This window comes from Notothenia rossii (assembly GCF_949606895.1).
Source record: "Notothenia rossii genome assembly, chromosome: 10".
Classification (NCBI taxonomy): domain Eukaryota; kingdom Metazoa; phylum Chordata; class Actinopteri; order Perciformes; family Nototheniidae; genus Notothenia; species Notothenia rossii.
This window is the reverse complement of record NC_136908.1, coordinates 10094909-10115658: the sequence shown is the minus strand read 5'-3', so window position 1 is coordinate 10115658 and position 20750 is coordinate 10094909. Positions and strand designations below refer to the sequence as shown.

General features: G+C 37.5%; 1 protein-coding gene across 2 annotated transcripts in view; it reads right to left on the bottom strand.

Moving 5' to 3' along the window:
- LOC307021777 (uncharacterized protein) overlaps positions 1-20750 on the bottom strand; it is a 42007-nt gene that overhangs the window by 9922 nt on the left and 11335 nt on the right. The window contains exons 1-14 of one of the 2 annotated variants that reach the window (XM_079654202.1): positions 8950-9393; positions 7922-7988; positions 7514-7545; positions 6850-6890; positions 6365-6747; positions 6174-6288; positions 5031-5086; positions 4493-4524; positions 2787-2827; positions 2512-2575; positions 2010-2047; positions 1531-1910; positions 1309-1423; positions 166-221 (exon numbers count right to left, since the gene is read on the bottom strand). In XM_079654202.1, the coding sequence (XP_079510328.1) occupies positions 166-221; positions 1309-1423; positions 1531-1910; positions 2010-2047; positions 2512-2575; positions 2787-2827; positions 4493-4524; positions 5031-5086; positions 6174-6288; positions 6365-6747; positions 6850-6890; positions 7514-7545; positions 7922-7966 (1398 nt within the window). In that variant the 5' untranslated portion in view covers positions 7967-7988; positions 8950-9393. Of the gene's footprint in view, positions 1-165; positions 222-1308; positions 1424-1530; positions 1911-2009; positions 2048-2511; positions 2576-2786; positions 2828-4492; positions 4525-5030; positions 5087-6173; positions 6289-6364; positions 6748-6849; positions 6891-7513; positions 7546-7921; positions 7989-8949; positions 9394-20750 lie in introns of those variants that run through there. The other variant, XM_079654203.1, reaches the window with a different exon arrangement.

Here is a 20750-nt window from a genome sequence, read left to right as displayed (position 1 = left end):
ATTAAAAAATGTTGGCTGAGCTGATAAGGTATAGCTTATCTAATATTACATTTAATGTTGCAATATAAATGTTCAAATTTACAATTGTAATAGTCTGTTTCATTTAACAACATCTAACTAATTAATAAATGCATAGTTCTTTTTCCATCAACATGTGGTACTCACTTCAACAACACAAACTGCCATTGTCGCTGGGGAGAATGTTTTGGAGTACGGTAAATCTGTGCACAGAAAGGTTGTTAAAATAAATACATGAAATCTGAGTTCTGAGATGAAGATTAAAACAAAAAACTATTTTTAAATATATAACAATGAGCACTTTTTATGAAATAAGGACAATTGAAATTTCCCCAATTATTTTAATGAAACTATTTTTGGTTTATTTATTTCAATGTTAATATTCTAAAATGTGTGTTTTAAATGTAACTTTAAAGATATTGTTTCCTAAAAACATTAATATTCAAAAGTTGATCCCTCACATTTCTTTATTAAATGTATTGAACAACAATTTCACAGATATTGGAAAGTATCCGAAAATGCTTGAGTTACACAGACAGACAGACGTTTCAATAAATAAAACACATGATCATTTTATTAATTCGAATGGTGTGGATTTTATGAGAAATACTCGGTATGTATTTGTCCCTATACGCTATACACCAGAAACCAGCAGGAAAACCTTTGCATTTCCTTTTAAAGACATTCCCAGACAACACCCTTTTCTCTTTGAGTGCTCCTCCTAAACCTATTAACACAATTGGCAAGGTTCTATCTGAATATAATGTTAAGCAGCCTAAACCTGCAGGGCCAACGTTAGCCAGACTTTAAGATCTGTACAGTGTTTCGACATTATTGGACATTTTATGAGCTATGATCTGTCATACGATCGAAATATCTTCTGGAAACATTTCGGCTAAGTTAGAAAGACATTGATCAATACCTCAAACAAAACATTCCCAAGACACACACGTTGTTTCTTAACCACCATAATAAGGTAGTAAAGGAGCTTCAACCGTATTTCTATCAAAATAATCCGATACACACCGAGATGCGCAACTTCTATCTGCAGGGACCGTCTACAAATGTTAACACTTCCCTGTCGAGATCTACCAAAACCATTTATCTTCTAACACTTCCCCTACTGGTTATACTAACTACATTAATACAATTAAAGAATACAACATTTTTTGAAGGTATACATGCATTTGCTTTAAGGTTTATGAGATCACTCAATGCAGAAGAAACATTATAGTGACACTAAATGCATGACCTTAATCTTTGCCCTGAAGCAGAGAAAAAGATACTTGCCTTTTATTGCGGCTGTGGCTTTGAGATATTCCATAATTTTGGACAGTTTAAGATGTTCTAGGTCCTGTCTCTTCCACATAGGACTGTTCCGCCCTTTTTCCCAGTCCTCCTTGGTCTAGAAACGAAAGAAAATATAAAAAAACAGTTGTCAGTGCCCACAGGTTATCGACTATCAGGTACACAAAGCTGTTTGTTCCCAGCTATTTTAGTATAACTTCTCACCATGTCTTTGAAGGCCTGCCCTTCGTAGTATGTCTTGGATCCTGGATAGCTTATTCCATTTTGACGTAGCTTCTTCATGTTTGAAGCCACCAAATGTAGCTCCTCTCCATCGTAGGCATACAGCTTTTCATCCTCACAGATCATTAGAACGAGCTGGTCCCATGGGCAAGAGGTCCCCTCCACTACACCTACAACCTGCATGCTTACTATCTCAGGAATATAGAATTTCCCCCACCCATTCACTACCTTAGGCTCCTCACTGTAAATGGTGTCTTCCAGGGGTTCTATCTTCCATCTGGCACCAGCTGGTTTTTTTAAGTCAAATATCTCATGTCTCTCTTTGGACACAAAATCTAAAACCCCTTTCAGGTAATCTGGACCTGCAACACATGCCGAACAAAAGTTTTATGATATGAGGCAAAAAGAGTGTAGCCTAATCAACTACACAACCATTTCTCTTTAGTTCTATCTTATCTCACCTTTTCTTCCTTTTTTCCCGAACAGCAGACCTGCTGGCCTGAATGGAAGAGAAGACAAAAAATGTCCCAATGAATGGCTGCAAGTTAATCAGAGAGCTCCAGTCCATCTATCCCGCATTTCCTTACATGATTTTGATCCTAGGAGACTCTTGATTCAGCTACAGCTTCAGTTTAGTCATATAACAATATGATATTTTTGAAAACACTATGAAATACATTGTATCAACAAAGAGTATCTAATCTAATCAATACAAATGTAAATATAAAAAATAATAATAATATAATAGCAATATTTAAACTTGTACTTATTATGAAGGTTAAATAACGCATTACAAAAATATTGGCTACTGAGCCAATTGGTAGAATACATAGCTTATCTTATATTTTATTTAAATGTCTCAATACAAATGTGCAATTTTACAATTTTAAGAGCAAGGTTAATGTTAAAACTTTTAACTAATTAATAAATGCACCCTTTTTTCCATAAAGTAGTGGTACTTACTTTATGGACAACTGGAAACAATCTTCCATTGTGACTGGGGAGAACGTTTTGGAGTACGGCAAATCTGTGTACAGAAACGTAGTTAAATTAAAATTGAAAGAAATAATTATTTAGAAACTAAATACATCAAATCTGAGTTGTGAGATGAAAAAACTATTTTTAAATAAACACATGCTGAACAAAAGTTACATCACGGTTTTTATGATACGTGAGACAAAAAGAGTGTAGTCTAATCAACTACACAACCATTTCTCTTTAGTTCTATCTTATCTCACCTTTTTCCCCGTTTCTCTGTGGGAACAGCAGATCTAATGACCTGAATGGAAGAAAAGACAAAAAAATGTCCCAATGAATGGCTGCAAGTTAATCAGAGAGCTCCAGTCCATATCTCCCACATTTCTTTACATGATTGTGATCCTAAGAGACTCTGGATTCAGCTACAGCTTCAGTACATGTTCAACAGCCATGAGGCTCAATACCTGTGTGTCCTGAATTCAGTTTTCAGTACCGATGTACACAAACCATCAGCCATCTTGAGACCTTGTCCGTCTCTTTTTCCCCACGACTTTGAGTTGGTTAAAGTCATGGCTCATATATCCCTCCACACATCTCTGATTCATTCTCCAGGAGACACACAGCCAATGTTTGCTCCGCCTTTGTTCCTCTTTGTTTAGAAGATGTTGGGACGTCTGTGGCTCAGTGGTCTTTTATCAATCGAAGGGTTGGTGGTTTAATCTCCGCCCCCTCTGGTCAACATGTTGAATTTTTTCCTCAGGCAAGATACTGAACCCCAAATTGCTCCTGGTGTCAAGGGTAATGGTGACTGTGTTTGAATGGGCGAGTGCTGACGTGTTTAAACCGTGATTTGAGTGGTCGCAAAGACTAGAAAATATAAAATCAGTCCATGTGTAACCTGTTCTTATGTGGTAGTGTAGTCTTCCATCTTTCCAGGTCTTTATGACACAGGGGAGGTTTTGTGGTCCAGGTGATTGGCAACATCTGGAAATGGACTTTCTTTGAACGACATTCTTTACTCAAAACTCTTCTAGACGCTGTCACAATATTCTTGTTTCGCTCGATACAAAGGAGCAGATATAATACGTGATCTATAAGGGTGAGCCATCCACCCTAAAGGGGAAACTCATTTTGGCCACTTGATTTCTCTGTTATTAACATTAGAAAATTACGAACATGACAAGCCACTTAATTTTCATGGTGTGAATCAACTCTGCAGTCCTTCTAGTTGTACTACTTTATAATCCATGATACGCCTGAATGTGGCTGCTACCAAAAACCACACGAGCAGAAATTATGAGATGCTGTGATTCCTACAAATAAATCAGATTGACCATGCCATACTATTGTCAATGTACAATTAATGGCATCATTATGAAGAGTAAACAAGCAGGTTGTTCATACTTAATTCCAAAATATGTAAAAAAATCCAGTAATGAAGTTACATTTAAAGAAAAAAGCTTTGTATCCTCCAAATGACTCAGCCAATGTTGATCCTGTTGCTCTTCCTGTTATCCACAGTTCCCATCTTTATCCTGCTTCTTCTTGTCTCTCGTCAGTGTTCAATCCAGTGCATCTTGTCTCTCCTCTTGAAGGAGTTCATGACGCAGTTAGTTTTGTGGTTCAGGTCTTATATGTGCATAGCAAAATTGCAAATCTTCTTTGAACCACATTCTTCACTCCAAACTCTCAAAGACACTTGAGGGTCTCTTAATAAAAGTTGTAGAAGTCATTTTAAATTAAGGTTGTAAATAGGTTCTGGCATTTTCTTTTATAGACGCATTTTGCTTTTAATCGTGAAGTTGGAAGCATGTTGAAGTTGCTTTACATGTGACGTAGTTAATATTCAACATCGTTACAAGATTGACTGAAACAAGAGAACAGGAAAGACTGTGTACCAAAGTAAGATGTTGTCTGACATTGTTGTTTTAACCCACCCCCCTTAACAGAACATAAAACGTCTTACTTGCTCTCCGGACTGTACTCCACCCCAGCTTTCTGTTACAAGGAAAACAAAACAATTGTTAACAGTGGTAAAAAAATATCTAAATCAATCAATCAATCAATGTTTATTTATATAGCCCAATATCACAAATGTTACATTTGTCTCAGTGGACTTCACAGTTTGTACAGAATATCAGTATGACAATACTGATAAATCAAAACCTTTACTCATTATAACACTATTACAGAATTTGGGTCTTTTCGGAAACACTATGATACACTATATCAACGGAGAGCATCGAATCTAATCAATAAAAATGTTAATAAAAAAACAATAGTAAACAATATAATAATAGTTATATTTAAACTTGTATTTATTATAAAGGATAAATAGCATTAAAGAATGTTGGCTGAGCTGATAAGGTATAGCTTATCTAATATTACATTTAATGTTGCAATATAAAGGTTCAAATTTACAATTGTAATAGTCTGTTTCATTTAACAACATCTAACTAATTAATAAATGCATAGTTATTTTTCCATCAACATGTGGTACTCACTTCAACAACACAAACTGCCATTGTCGCTGGGGAGAATGTTTTGGAGTACGGTAAATCTGTGCACAGAAATGTTGTTAAAATAAATACATGAAATCTGAGTTCTGAGATGAAGATTAAAACAAAAAACTATTTTTAAATATATAACAATGAGCACTTTTTATGAAATAAGGACAATTGAAATTTCCCCAATTATTTTAATGAAACTATTTTTGGTTTATTTATTTCAATGTTAATATTCTAAAATGTGTGTTTTAAATGTAACTTTAAAGACATTGTTTCCTAAAAACATTAATATTCAAAAGTTGATCCCTCACATTTCTTTATTAAATGTATTGAACAACAATTTCACAGATATTGGAAAGTATCCGAAAATGCTTGAGTTACACAGACAGACAGACGTTTCAATAAATAAAACACATGATCATTTTATTAATTCGAATGGTGTGGATTTTATGAGAAATACTCGGTATGTATTTGTCCCTATACGCTATACACCAGAAACCAGCAGGAAAACCTTTGCATTTCCTTTTAAAGACATTCCCAGACAACACCCTTTTCTCTTTGAGTGCTCCTCCTAAACCTATTAACACAATTGGCAAGGTTCTATCTGAATATAATGTTAAGCAGCCTAAACCTGCAGGGCCAACGTTAGCCAGACTTTAAGATCTGTACAGTGTTTCGACATTATTGGACATTTTATGAGCTATGATCTGTCATACGATCGAAATATTTTCTGGAAACATTTCGGCTAAGTTAGAAAGACATTGATCAATACCTCAAACAAAACATTCCCAAGACACACACGTTGTTTCTTAACCACCATAATAAGGTAGTAAAGGAGCTTCAACTGTATTTCTATCAAAATAATCCGATACACACCGAGATGCACAACTTCTATCTACAGGGACCGTCTACAAATGTTAACACTTCCCTGTCGAGATCTACCAAAACCATTTATCTTCTAACACTTCCCCTACTGGTTATACTAACTACATTAATACAATTAAAGAATACAACATTTTTTGAAGGTATACATGCATTTGCTTTAAGGTTTATGAGATCACTCAATGCAGAAGAAACATTATAGTGACACTAAATGCATGACCTTAATCTTTGCCCTGAAGCAGAGAAAAAGATACTTGCCTTTTATTGCGGCTGTGGCTTTGAGATATTCCATAATTTTGGACAGTTTAAGATGTTCTTGTTCCTGTCTCTTCCACATAGGTCTGTTCCGCACTTTTTCCCAGTCCTCCTTGGTCTAAAAACGAAAGAAAATATCGACTATCAGGTACACAAAGCTGTTTGTTCCCAGCTATTTTAGTATAACTTCTCACCTTGTCTTTGAAGGCCTCCCCTTTGTAGTATCTCTTGGATCCTGGATAGCTTATTCCATTTTGACGTAGCTTCTTCATGTTTGAAGCCACCAAATGTAGCTCCGCTCCATCGTAGGCATACAGCTTTTCATCCTCCCAGATCATTAGAACGAGCTGGTCCCATGGGCAGGAGGTCCCCTCCACTACACCTACAACCTGCATTCTTACTATCTCAGGAAGATAGAATTTCCCCCACTCATTCTCTACGTCAGGCTCCTCAATGTAAATGGTGTCTTCCAGGGGTCCTATCTTCAATGTGGAACCAACTGGTTTTTTTAATGGAATTATCTCGTGTCTATTCTCTTTGGACACATTATCTAAAACCTTTTTCAGGTAATATGGACCTGCAAAACATGCCGAACAAAAGTTACATCACCGCTTTAAAAAAAAAGAGTGTAGTCTAATCAACAACACAACCATTTCTCTTTAGTTCTCCCTTAGCTTACCTGTGTACCCGTTTTTCTGTGGGAACAGCAGATCTAATGACCTGAATGGAAGAGAAGACAAAAGAATGTTCCCAATGAATGGCTGCAAGTTAATCAGATATACTACATGATCTAAAAGGATGAGTTACATTTAAAACAATTTTATTTATAACACAGCTTTGTATCCTCCAAATGACTCAGTCAATGTTGATCCTGTTGCTCTTCCTGTTATCCACAGTTCCCATCTTTATCCAGCTTCTTCTTGTCTCTCGTCAGTGTTCAATCCTGTGCCTCTTGTCTCTCCTCTTGAAGGAGTTCATGATGCAGTTAGTTTTGTGGTTCAGGTCTTATATGTGCATAGCAAAATTGCAAATCTTCTTTGAACCACATTCTTCACTCCAAACTCTCAAAGACACTTGAGGGTCTCTTAATAAAAGTTGTAGAATTCATTTTAAATTAAGGTTGTAAATAGGTTCTGGCATTTTCTTTCATAGACGCATTTTGCTTTTAATTGTGAAGTTGGAAGCATGTTGAAGTTGCTTTACATGTGACGTAGTTAATATTCAACATAGTTACAAGATTGACTGAAACAAGATAACAGGAAAGACTGCGTACCACAGTAAGGTGTTGTCTGCCATTGTTGTTTTAACCCCCACCCCCCTTCACAGAAAATATAACGTCTTACATGCTCTTGGAACTGCAATCCACCCAAGGTTTCTGTTACAAGGAACATAAAAATGCATTGTTAACAGTAATAAATAAAATAAAATAAAAAAACCTCTACTCGTTATAACAATATGACAGAATTTGGACCTTTTTGAAAACACTATGAAATACACTGTATCAACTAAGAGCATCTAATCAATAAAAAAAAAAAAATAATAGCAATATTTAAACTTGTTCTTATTATAAAGGTTAAAAGCATTACAAAATATTGGCTACTGAGCTAATGGTAGAATACAGCTTATCTAATATTGCATGTAAATGTTGCAATACAAATGTGCAATTTTACCATTTTAAGAGTAAGGTTAATTTTACAACATTTAACTAATTAATAAATGCTCTCTTTTTTCCATCAAGTAGTGGTACTTACTTTAAAGAGAACTGGACCAACTGCCATCGGGCCACAAACTGCCATCGTGCCACAAACAGCCACAAATCTGTGTACAGAAATGTAGTTAAATTCAAATGTGGAAGAAACAATTATTTGAAAATAAACACATCAAATCTGAGTTGTGAGATGAAGATTAAACAAAAAACTATTTTTAAATAAATAAGAAACAGCACTTTTTTATGAAATAAGGACAATTGAAATTTCCCCAATTATTTTAATGAAAATATTTTTTGCATAATTTCAATGTTAATATTGACATATTTTAGCAATATTTCAATGCTAACATGTGTGTTTTTAAATATAACTTTGAAGATATTGTTTCATAAAAACAAAAGTTGATCCCTCATATTTTGTATTGAATGTATTGAACAACAATTTCACAGATATTGGAAAGTATCCCAAAATGTTTGAGTAAGACAGACAGACGGACAGACAGATGTTTCAATAAATAAAAACACATGTCGAATCGTTTGGATTTTTACGAGAAATACTCGGTATGTATTGGTCCATATACGCATTATATACACCAGCAACCAGCAGGAAAACCTTCACCTTTCCTTTAAAGACAGACCCAGACTACACCCTTTTCTCTTTATTCACAGATCCTTTTATTATTTGTGAAAATATTTTTGCGTATTAGCAGATCCGTTTTACATTTGCACATTCTTTTGTGAGTTTTCAAGTCTTTTGAATGCATTTGTGGAAGATGTTTTATTTTTTCAAATCACACGTTTACAAACAACTTCTTTTTATGTTAACACAAATATTATTGAGACAAATCTAACCCCATAATGCTCCTCCCAAACCTATTAACACATTTGGCGCGGTTCTATCTGAATATAATGTTAAGCAGCCTAAACATGCGCAACACGCAAAAATAAAATAACACAGTAACTCTTGATGAAAATATTCTACGTTAATGTTAGCCTACCTGTTTTACAAAGACACCTCAAACTGAAGTAAACTCAAACTGTGAGATAAATAATACAAACGAAAATAATAGTTACCCAAACAGTCGACGTAAGTTGTTGAGGTTTAGGATGGCAGCTTCTTCATACGCTGCACTCGGAGAGGAATAGTGGAGACAGAGACGATGAACTGTTTAGTCCTTGAGCCTGATTTATTCCTCTACCTCACAGGTGATTCTACCATAGGCGATTGTAAACTGTGTTCGTTATTCTCCCGTCCAGGAGAGAAGCTTTAAAAGGAGACTAAATGGAGTCTCTGTGAAAGTTCAATTGGGTACTTTAATTAAAAAAGGCTCGGGTTGGTCACAAGCATGATATTGTTCAGCCAGACAAACAGCTGTGATCCGCTCGCCGTTAGGGAAGGGAAGAGAAGAGTCCCGATCCCTTGTCCGGTGTTGTTATATATCCTCTACTGGCTCCTCCCCGCCAGCCGGCTCGCCTCGTCTCCAATGTCCGTTGTTGCATTTAAACAGAGGATAAGTTCTTTTCACATTCAATATATGCTGAACACGCCTTTTCTCCTCATATTCTCTTTCATCACTTTTCATGTAACACATTCTAAACGCTGTAATCAATACTCTAAAAAATACTTCTCGGCTGGTTTGGTTTCCGGTCATTCCGGATTTTGTCACATGCTACTCTCGTCTGTAAACAATAATGTATTCAAATAAACTTTACCTTCATTTAATATTAAGCATGTTAGTATCTCGACATCTATAGTTGTAGTGTTAAATCAGTAGGCTTCGGTTCGCACCACTCCATATCATTTCGCTACTAAATTCACCTCTTTAGGAAATTGTAAATTTACCACATGCTAACTGCCAACCGGAGATGAAAGAGTTTCAGAATAAAGCTTAACAGCTGGTTTTGCACAAGAATTTCTGGTTTTTCAGTGTAAAACTGCATTAAAACTGACGACATGTTTAAACTACATTTCCCCATTAAAACATTGATTTTAATTTCTAACACAGTACAGAATAGACACAATCTCTCTATACATAAAATAACTGAGGACACATTGCCCTTAACAGAAGTCGTCTGTGTCTTGGAAATATATTCAGAATTGTCGCATTCACATTTATAGCGACTTTAAACCTTTAAACACTCCCTGTTCCTGGTTTGAACAGGTTGCCACACCTTTGTTATGACACAGTGTTTTGGCTAGACATCAAAAGTTCATATATGTGGAGAGTAATGCTGCCGAGAGCACTTCTTCCGAGGAAAAATAATATTTACATATTTAGCATAGATGCCACTTGCGAAGGTATCGAGGTATCCTTAGTTATAAATATCTTATTATACATCCATGGTAAAAAGTAGTTTAACTTTTGGAAGCAGCAGTGTGCACCGCCTGTCAGGTGACGAGAACAACCAATCACAATCCCCCAGTCTTCCCTAATAACCTGTCTTTGGTATAATAAGAGTGTATTTATTTTACTGCAGAGTCGACGTTAGCCAAACTTCAAGAACTTTACAGTGTTTCGACTTTATAGGACATTTTATGAGCTATGATCTGTCATACGATCAAAATATCTCCTCAATCCGTGAATCTACGGACCATTTGTTTTTCTTTATTAAAGAAGTAGCCTAAATGGAAGAGCGTCTGAGAGGAACGGTGATAATATTATAAACAAGGAGAATTTAGCGAATTCTATATGCTGCAGGTCTCCCTTGAAAAAGAGATCTATGATCTCAATGGGACCAATCTGATTAAATAAAGGTTTGAAATGAAATGAAATGAAGCGATCACAATGAAAATGGCCAAGACACACATTGAGTCCAGAAACTAATGTTATAAGGGCTGTAAATATAATAAGTCTATGTCTAAAATGGACAACATTGTTAGGAGATTTAAACTATACAGCGATTCTGGACTGCGGTCAACTTAGCCGCCTCGCGCGTTTGTTTTTTCAAATCAGCCCTCATTTTTTTCCTGCTATATTTGATGAGTGATAAAAATACAATTTGACCATTAGTTCTTAATACATTTGATACTGTTTGACTTTGTATTATTAACCTATACAAACAATACATTGAAGTACTTTTACTGTGTATTTGTTGAGAAAGTCCCCTGCTGAGAACAAAATCAAGCTACTTCTGCTCAGTTTGATGAAGGAATTCTTTTTTGTTGCCAATAGTTCTTCGTGAGATTGATCCTGTTGGACTCAGTTCTACTGAAACTACCCCCACAACTGTGAAGTACTTTTACTGTGTACTTTTCCAGTAATCCTCTGTCAATGTCCCCTCCTGAGTACAAGAATGCATGTATTTTGTTTTGTTTGCACAGTATTACATTAATGCTCTGGGGGAAATGTTTTAATTATAAGCTATAAAGGTGTATACCCCTATAGCGCTCCTATTCTTCCCTTTAAAATATGGGAAATGATTCTGCGGACCACAGCACGCCTTCTGTCGTTGTTTGCTGTGAAAGAAACAGTCTGGCCTGTCAGAGGTAAAGGTGGTAAAAGACTTTGACACAAACATTAATTAACAACATTTTTTATTTAAGATGCCCTATTATGCTATTTGGGGTTTTTGCTTTCCTGTATGTGTGATATAGGTTTTTGTGCATGTAAATGGTCTGCATAGGCTAAAATCCCTGTGTTCCCTCCAGACGGAGTTTCTCTCCCACACACTCTGCATGAAACACCTGTTGGACTCCTTTGTTAACTACCATAACATAATGACATCAGAATGTAACACTCACGCTTCTATTGGCTTGCGCTCCAACATTTTAGATTTGATAGACTAAGGGGCATCAGAGCCGACCAGCTAACCAATGAGAGCAGACTGGGCTCTGGTTTCAGACAGAGGGTGAAAAGAGGTGCTGCAGCACAGGCAGTATGAGAACAATAAAGAGCTTTTTGAACATTAAAGCATGGAGACATGTCACAGAAGAGACACTAACTACAAATATGAAGCCTGGAAGTGATAAGAATAGGACCCTTTAAAGACTGGTCGCTGATTTTAACTGAACATGGTGGTGCTGCCATCTAGTGATGCTTCTTTGCCACTGAAACAAATACTTTCAGGGAAAAAGTAAGTCTGAGTTTGAATGTAAATCATTGGGTTATGTTTAACATAAAGCAGATGTGTACACTTGTTGATAAGTTTATAGAAAAGTTGACATTGTTGTTGCTGTCTCTAGATGTTTTTGGGTTTGTATATGCAGCTTAAGATACTGGTTTGATTCACACCGTACTCTAATAGACCTTTAATGACTTTTTCAGTTGCAGGATATGTGAAGTCAGCAAACACTTGAAAGGGCTTGTTGCCTGATCAGTCTGATGAAAGCCCATTTGATCCAAATTCTCTATGTTCTGTGTTTCTGAATTTCATCTCTGCTCGTGCACTCTTTTTGAATCATACTCACATATTTCAGTGCACTCAGCGGTGAAATGTAACAAAGTGCATTTACTCAAGTACTCGTAATTAATTGAAGTACTTGTAACAAATAAAATCCTGCTTCATACTTTTGCAGGAAAATGATGTTCTTATTACTCCACTATATTTATTTTACAGATTCAGTCTGTGACAAAGTTATGCAGAAAAGGAACTGAATTAATCTCCTTTCACGACAAGTGGCCAACGACTTCTCACTGTAGCTCTTTTCACGACACAGACACAGGTTGGTTCTTTGAAACGGGCCTTTATTTCTTGGGAGTTTTCATCCTGTAGCCTCCCCTCTTCCGTTACGCCGTGAGAACTACAACACCGAAATGACACGTATACATAGCCAAACATATTAGCATATTGTGCTACACATATGAATGAAAATAAGAAAATGAAAACATAAAACAAATACCTCGTTGGTCGCTTGTCGTGAAAGGAGATTAATTTAGTTCCTTTTCTGCATAACTTTGTCACAGACTTCTTGTCACATTAAAACTTTATCACAGACTTCAGCAGAGCTTCAAAAAAGACGTCAACCCACGTTGAGTTGTACAATGTAACAGCAAAACACGCAGTACCAGCACATGAACAAACATTGGTTCCTAGGCACAAGAAACACATACGCATATCGGTTTAACATGTATAACAAACTGTATTAAATCATGCCATATTTAACGATTATAAAATAACATGAAATAAAGTATTTATCCATCTAATTCCACTATGAAATTAATTGCGTTATTCCTTTTAATTAAGGCAACTTCGTTACGTCATTTACAGCTTCTTTAAACATTTAGCTTATAAATGAACAATTTCAATCAATTTATAAATATATTATATATTAATTAAGCTATCCAGTAGTTTATAAGGTGATTCAAATAAACCACACCTTTACCAAGTGCAACATTCAAGTGATTATCAGATATTACAGTACAGTACAATATTGAATTTAGTACTTTTACTAAAGAATGTTTACAGACTTTGTTTCTGCTTTTACTGAATAATCTGAGTACTTCTTCCACCTCTGAGTGCACTGAGGCTTTGTTTGATGTTGTCACATGATAATGAATGTCACACTACCAGTTTGCTCACTTCTGACAGGTCGTTTTAGTTTGTTTAGTCACCAGGGGTTCAGTTTTAATCATGAGCTTAAGTTGAATAGAGAGAAGAAGTGTTTGATATTATGAAAGTGAGTGTCACATCCAGTAAATGCATGGAACATTGGTAAGGCTATGCATCGATCTGGACCTAGTGATCTCGCCATCTCATGAGCTGCTAAATGCCGAAAACTGTTCCCAGCTCCGAATGCAACCCACAGCAGTGATGTTGAGGGATTGGGCTGCTGTGACTGCCAGTTCTACCACATCCGTGTCAACTGTGCGTATTGACACCTTGCTATAGCCTTCCTTCACACATCTCCTAGGTGCAGTAGGATGCAGTTATCAGCCTCCTCATGTGTGCATAGTGCAAATACGGATTATTTATTTGCCAGTGTTGAGGGCAGTCACACTGGTTGCCAGGAAGGAGAAGTGATTTGTTTGTCACTTCTTGCGAATAGAGATACTTGCTTACTTTCAATATCGACTGTACGATGAAGCATAATAAGCAAACCCTTTTTCCATCCTTACATCTGCTGTATCAGCTGTATTAAATAAGAGTTATCCAATCTTTTCTTTATCCTGTATATGGAAAGATGTGCTTCTCTTTCTGCATTTTACACTTCATTTGCATCAGACAAAGATCTTCCAGTGCACTCGGGTTTCACCGCGCCCACACACAGTAGATGTTTAATGTTTCTATGTTGTTGTTTAAGACCAGTTTGTTACTTCTGACAGGAAGTGTTTGTTGTTTTTCAAGGTGACATGCAGGGAGACATCGTGAATGCAAAAGATGCATTCAAAAAGATGTGTCAATGCAAAAAGAGGAGGAAACAGAACTATCAGATGCAAAACTGAGGCGTCAACTAGGGACCAATCAGAGCAGACTGGGCTCTGGTTTCAGACAGAGGGTGAAAAGAGGTGCTACAGCACAGACAGTATGAGAACAATAAAGAGCTTTTTGAACATTAAAGCATGGAGACATGTCACAGTAGAGATACTAACTACAAATATGATCCCTGGAAGTTATTAGAATAGGACCCTTTAAAGACTGGTAGCTGATTTTAACTGAACATGGTGGTGCTGCCATCTAGTGATGCTTCTTTGCCACTGAAACAAATACTTTCAGAGAAAAAGTACATTTGAGTTTGAATGTAAATCTTTGGGTTATGTTTAACATAAAGCAGATGTGTAAACTTTTTGATACGTTTATAGGAAACTTTACATTCTTGTTGCTGTTTTTTGTGTTTGTATAAGGGGCGCCGCCAGGGATTTTGGGCCCCATGAAAAGATAATCACATTGGTTATTTAAACATTTTTTTCTTAATGTTCTCAAATAGTTTGGGCCCCTGTCAGTCCCTTAGAATCGTCCTAACTTTTCACCCCCTTACGGCGCGCCTGTATGCCCCTTAAGATATTGGTTTGATTCACACCGTACTCTAATAGGGCCTCTTAAAGGCTTTTTCAGTTGCAGGATATATGGGAAGTCAGCAAACACTTGAAAGGGCTTATTGCCTGATCAGTCTGATAAAAGAAGGGTTCAGTTTTAATCATGAACTCATGTTGAATATAGAGAAGAAGTGTTTGATATGATGAAATGCTTTGAGTATTCTCTCTTTGATTTGTTTGTCACTTCTTGCGAATATATATGTAGTGGAAGAAATAAGTAAAGCTTAAATTAATGCCTATAAAAACAACATTAAACATTAAATAATCAGTTGCATTCGTTTCTTAGGATTACATTTGTCCAACAGCCTCAAAGAAAAAAAAAGAACATGCCTTGTTGTCGCAAGAAAAAAGTGCAGAAGAAAATATCCATTGAAACTCATTTTGCTGCTCTGTGATGCTAGTTTACTCTCATCTTGGGTGCAAGTTCATCAATGTTTGGGTTCAGGCTCTGAGCTGAGGAAATCCTCAGGATTGTGTGAAGGTGTGCGTGCAATATACCGGCGGGCCAGATCTAATAGTAATTAGAAATGATCCTGCGGGCCGAAATTAAATCCATCACTGGGCTGATTTGGCCCCCGGGCCTTGAGTTTGACACATGTGCACCACACCATAATGGATCAAATGCTGCAGCACCTGAAGGTTTCCCTGCTGAAGAAGGACATAAACGAACCGTCTGAAACATAACAATGAACATCTGAATGATTCAGAGAAGGCTTGGGAGAAGGTGACGTGGTCAGATGAGACCAAAATGTGGATCTTTGGCATCAACTCGACACGCCGTGTTTGGAGGAAGAGGATGCTGACTATAACCCCAGAACACAATCTCCCCGTCAGGCATGGAGGTGGAAACATTAGGCTTTGGGGGTGTTTCTCTGCTAAGGGGACAGGACCACTTCCCTGCATCGAGGAGAGGATGGACGGGGCCATGTACCATAACATTTTGCCGATAGCCTCCTTCCCTCAGCCAGGACTCTGAAAATGGGTCCTGGATGGGTCTTCCAGCCCGACAATGACCCTGAACATAGGCAACACAGGAGAGGCTAAAGAAGAAGAGCAGTTAGGTGATGGAGGGGCCTAGCCAGTCTCCAGACCTTAATCCCATAGAAAATCTGTGGAGGGAGCTGAAGCTTCGAGAGGCCCAGCATCAGCCTCAAAACCTGAAGGATTTGGAGAGGACCTTCAGAGAGGAGTGGACCAACATTCTTCCTGAGATTAGCACACACCTGGAGACCAACTACAAGAAGAGTCTGACCTCTGCTGTCCAACAAGGGTTTCTCCACCAAGTACTAAGACGTGTGTTGCAAAGGGATCAAATACTTATTTCCCACAGTTAAATGCAAATACATTTTTATATTTTATATAATGTCAATTTATTGATTTTCTTTTAGATTTTCTTACTCTCACTGTTAAAATAAACGTACCATTATAATTATAGACTGTTAATTTATTTGTAAGTGGGCAAATCTGCAAGGGATCAAATATGTGTTTCCTTCACTGTAGATACTTACTTACTTTCAGTATCGACTGTACATATAGATGAAGCATAATAAGCAAACACTTTTTCCATTCTTACATCTGCTGTATTAAATATGATTTATCCACTCATTTCAGTATGTATGGAAACACATGCTTCTCTTTCTGCCTTTTACAATTCATTTGCATTGCGTTGCTGTTCACGACCAGTTTGTTACATCTGACAGGGAGTGTTGTTGTTTCTCAAGGTGACGTGCAGGGAGATTTTATGAATGCAAAAGATGCATGGAAAAAGATGTGTCAATGCAAATAGAAGAGGAAACAGCGAAAACATGAGCGTCAACTAGGGCCCTCTCTCCGAAGCTTTCGAGATAAAATCCGCAGAATGGTGGAGGAGTCCAGAGGTTCATCTTTTTTAATTACATTACATGTCACTTGCTAGACGCTTTTATCCAAAGCGACTTACATACTCAATACTGTGGGCAATCCCCACAGGAGCAATTTGGGGTGAAGTGTCTCAGGGACACAACGACATGCTGACTGCAGTGGGGTTTGACCCCCTGATCCGAACACCAACGCTCAACCCACTGCACCACACGCCTCTTTTAAGATGGTATTCACTGATGATCTCTTGAAGCTTCTGTTTTATTTCATTTTCGTTCTCTCGTCCTTCCAGGAAAACAATCTGAAAATAATTTAGAAATTGTATCAAGCTGCTGTAATCCCTACAAGTAATTAACTCTGTCATACTTCATGTTTGAATATGTGCATACAACTCTTATATTTCAGGATGATTTTAGGGGGAAAAGCAACTATATAAATAGGAGAATTGACAAACTGTAATCTTACCATGTCTAGCACACATGAGAATGGACTCCGTCTGGGTAGTTGGGTAGAGGAATTCAGTTGAAAAGGCAGAGGGCAGCAGTAGCTCAACGCATCGTACATCTTCTCATCAGTCACAATCTCTTGCGGTGAAAATGGTGGTTTGTTGATCCTTCCCAAAAAAAAGATGCTGTGAAGAATCTGTCAAAAAAGAGATGCCATTTTCAATGTGTTTAACTCGAAAGCTCTAGGAACTACCACGCCTTATACGGTTACATTATGTTATGACTGCCATAATAAGGTATCGTTATGGAAATGATGAAGCTTAATACAGTGTAATCATAATGAAATGTAACAGCTGTATCCTGGGGATGTCATGTAAATGTATGTGTGGTAAACAGATGTCTTTGGGAGGGGGTTTTATGACACTACAGGAAGAGAGATATGGTTATCTGTATATGCCATGGTTCTTTGTAGGGTGTGAGTTTTTGTGCCACGAGGCGATAATATGAGAGGCCGTCTAGCTCACAACTCATACTTGGTCTTACAAACAATATCATTACACCACCAGAATCTTTCACACACAGTATCATTCCGTCTTTAACGCACTGTCATTCCTTCCTTCATTTACTATCATACTGTCATACATAAATAACTCATTTCAGTATGTATGGAAACACATGCTTCTCTTTCTGCCTTTTACATTTCATTTGCATCAAACAAAGATCTTCCAGTGCACTCGGGTTTCGCTGCGCCCACACACTGTAGATGTTTAATGTTTCTATGTTGTTGTTGTTGACGACCAGTTTGTTACATCTGACAGAGAGTGTTTGTTGTTTCTCAAGGTGACATGCAGGGAGATTTTTGCAATGCAAAAGATGCCTGCAAAGAGATGGGTCAATCTAAATAGAAGAGGAGACAGCGAAAACATGAGCGGTGTCAGGGAATAATTTGCCCTAGTGTCCTCCTTCGCCCTCTGACACAGATGCTCCAACCTTGAGAAGACGTTATCTCCCTGAAGGAGGGGCTGCCTTAGCATTTTGTTGTTGTTACCAGTTTATGACCGGGCAACTCTCGGTCAGAGATAGTCATTGTTGTGGGACACCTGGAACACATCTTTCTCGGGGTGTAGATGACCCCGAGACATAACCGACAACTAGAGTTGATTCAGCTTCCTCCGCTGTTTAGTCTAACTAAGGAAAGAATGTTGATTACCCTTAGCGAAACTAGTTAAAACATCATACGAGAGGAAGGTTTCTTCAGAATTGATTTGGCATCTCTACCCTGTCGTCAACTCGTGGCTTGTGACATGTCTTTTGAATTCTCCGGCCGAAGCTCCAAATAAACCGTCAGTGTTTGCCAACAAAGCTCCAGCTCTCCTCGTGTCTCTCTGAGTCCTGTTTTCAATTGCTTCAGAGGTTTCCCCCACAAGCGTCAACTAGGGCCCGCTCTCCGAAGCTTTCGAGATAAAATCCGGTAAAAATAGATTAAGATCAGATGCGGAACAGAGGCATCAACTGAGGCCCACTGAATTGAAGAACTTGTTGTGTAATACACCAATGTCGATTACAAGACATCAGAAATACTGTTGCAGTGGTCAAACATCATTCATTAAAATAACACACTTTATTTTTTGCTTGGCCCTTTGAAACAAATAAAGTGCCCTCTTTCCGAAGATTTGCAGATAGAATCAGGAACAAAAAGATTTCCTAAAGCCAAACTTCTTCACAGTGATCCAGCCGAAATAATTTAACAGTTCATTTAAATTAAATGTGGCTCATAAGTCCTCATAAAAACATGTGAAAAAGTGAACGTCATTCTAAATTTCACCGAGTTCACACAACAAACAGGAAATAAGTATTTGATCCCAAGTTTACCCAGTTACAAAGAAATGAACAGTCTATCATTTCAATGGTAGCTTTATTTTACTAATGAGAGACAGAAATCAAAAAGAATATTGAGAAATGTGCATCATATAAGAGATCCCCCTTGCAACCAACACGAATAAAGGCTCCCACAGATCGGTCACATAAGTCCTCTTCCTTTAGGAAAGTACTCATAATGTAAACTAGTTACCTGTATAAAAGACACCTGTCCACAGAATCAATCAATCAGATTCCAACCTTTCCACCATGGGCAAGAACAAAGAGCGGTCTAAGGACCTCAAGGACAAGATTTCCCCTGAGGTCCTTAGACCCTCTGATGAATTCACATGGCTGGAATTGGCTACAAGACCATCAGAAAGCAGCTTGGTGAGAAGGAGACAACTGTTGGTGCGATTGATCGGAAATAGAAGAAACACAAAAATAGCATCAGTCGCCCTCGGTCTGGGGCTCCACACAATATCTGGCCCTGTGGGGTATTGATGATCATGAGAAAGGTGAGGGATCAGCCAAGAACTACACGGGAGGAACTTGTAAATGATTTCGAGGCAGCTGGGACCACAGTCACCAAGAAAACTATTGGTTACACACTACACCATAATGGATCAAGTCCTGCAGCGCCTGAAGCCCCCCCCCCCTGCTGGAGAAGGCTCATGAAAGGCCCGTCCGAAATTTGACAATGAACATCTGAATAATAATGTCAATTTCTGGATTTCCGAAGATTTGCAGATAGAATCAGGTACAAAAAGATTCTCTAAAGCCAAACTGTTTCATAGTGATCCAGCCGAAAGAATTCGAAAAATGTGATAAAGTGAACGTCCTTTAAATTTCACCGAGTTCACACAACAATCAAAGTCTGGCCTCCTCCAAAGGAGCATTACATGTGCTGCTCTCTTGGACTTTTTGATAATACTTACAGAGCTGACTGTGCACAAGCTCTACTGTTAAACCAAAGATCGAGACATCGGAATATATCTCCAAACATTTTTGTCTAATCATTTTTATTTATGTTTTATCTTGATTTACCTCTGGTTTCCATTTTCGCCATTCTGTAACACAGTCAGCTTAACCAGCAGATATGTTTACGACTTCCTACTGAATACCTTTAATGAGCAAATACTAAATTAAAAAGAGAAAGTATGGTTTAGCTATCACTAAAACAAAACGTGACTAAACTTTGACTATAGTATTAATGATTAGGGTTGAAGTTTCCTAATTCTTATTTGCAATGTGATAATGTGCTTATAACTTTTAGTCAATAACTTTGTGATAACAATAAGTTCATGTTTCATAACACAGAGGATTAAAGTGAGATCATTTGTAAGTTTAAGTTCTAGCGACTAATATCAAAAGAGATCTGTCTGATCACTTAATGAAAAAGGAGCATAACAATTATACCTATCAATATATTCAATATCTTTTATTTTTTATCATCAACTCAATCAAATCAATTCTACAACTGTGGGTCGGGCAAACATTCCATGAGATCTGCCCTGACCCTCTCTACAGCCTCTGTTGTCATCTGTGAACTTCTCAGGATTTGGTCGTGCTTGCTCCCTAACTTCTGTATCATTTTTAAACAAGTTGCTCACACTTTCAACCTCAGCACAGTCGCCATAGGGAAACGGTTTAGGTTTCAAACCAAACAAATTCTGACATGATTTGCAAGGAGGCATGGTCACTTTTCCCCCCGTGAAAAGTTTAAACGTCTGGCAACGGC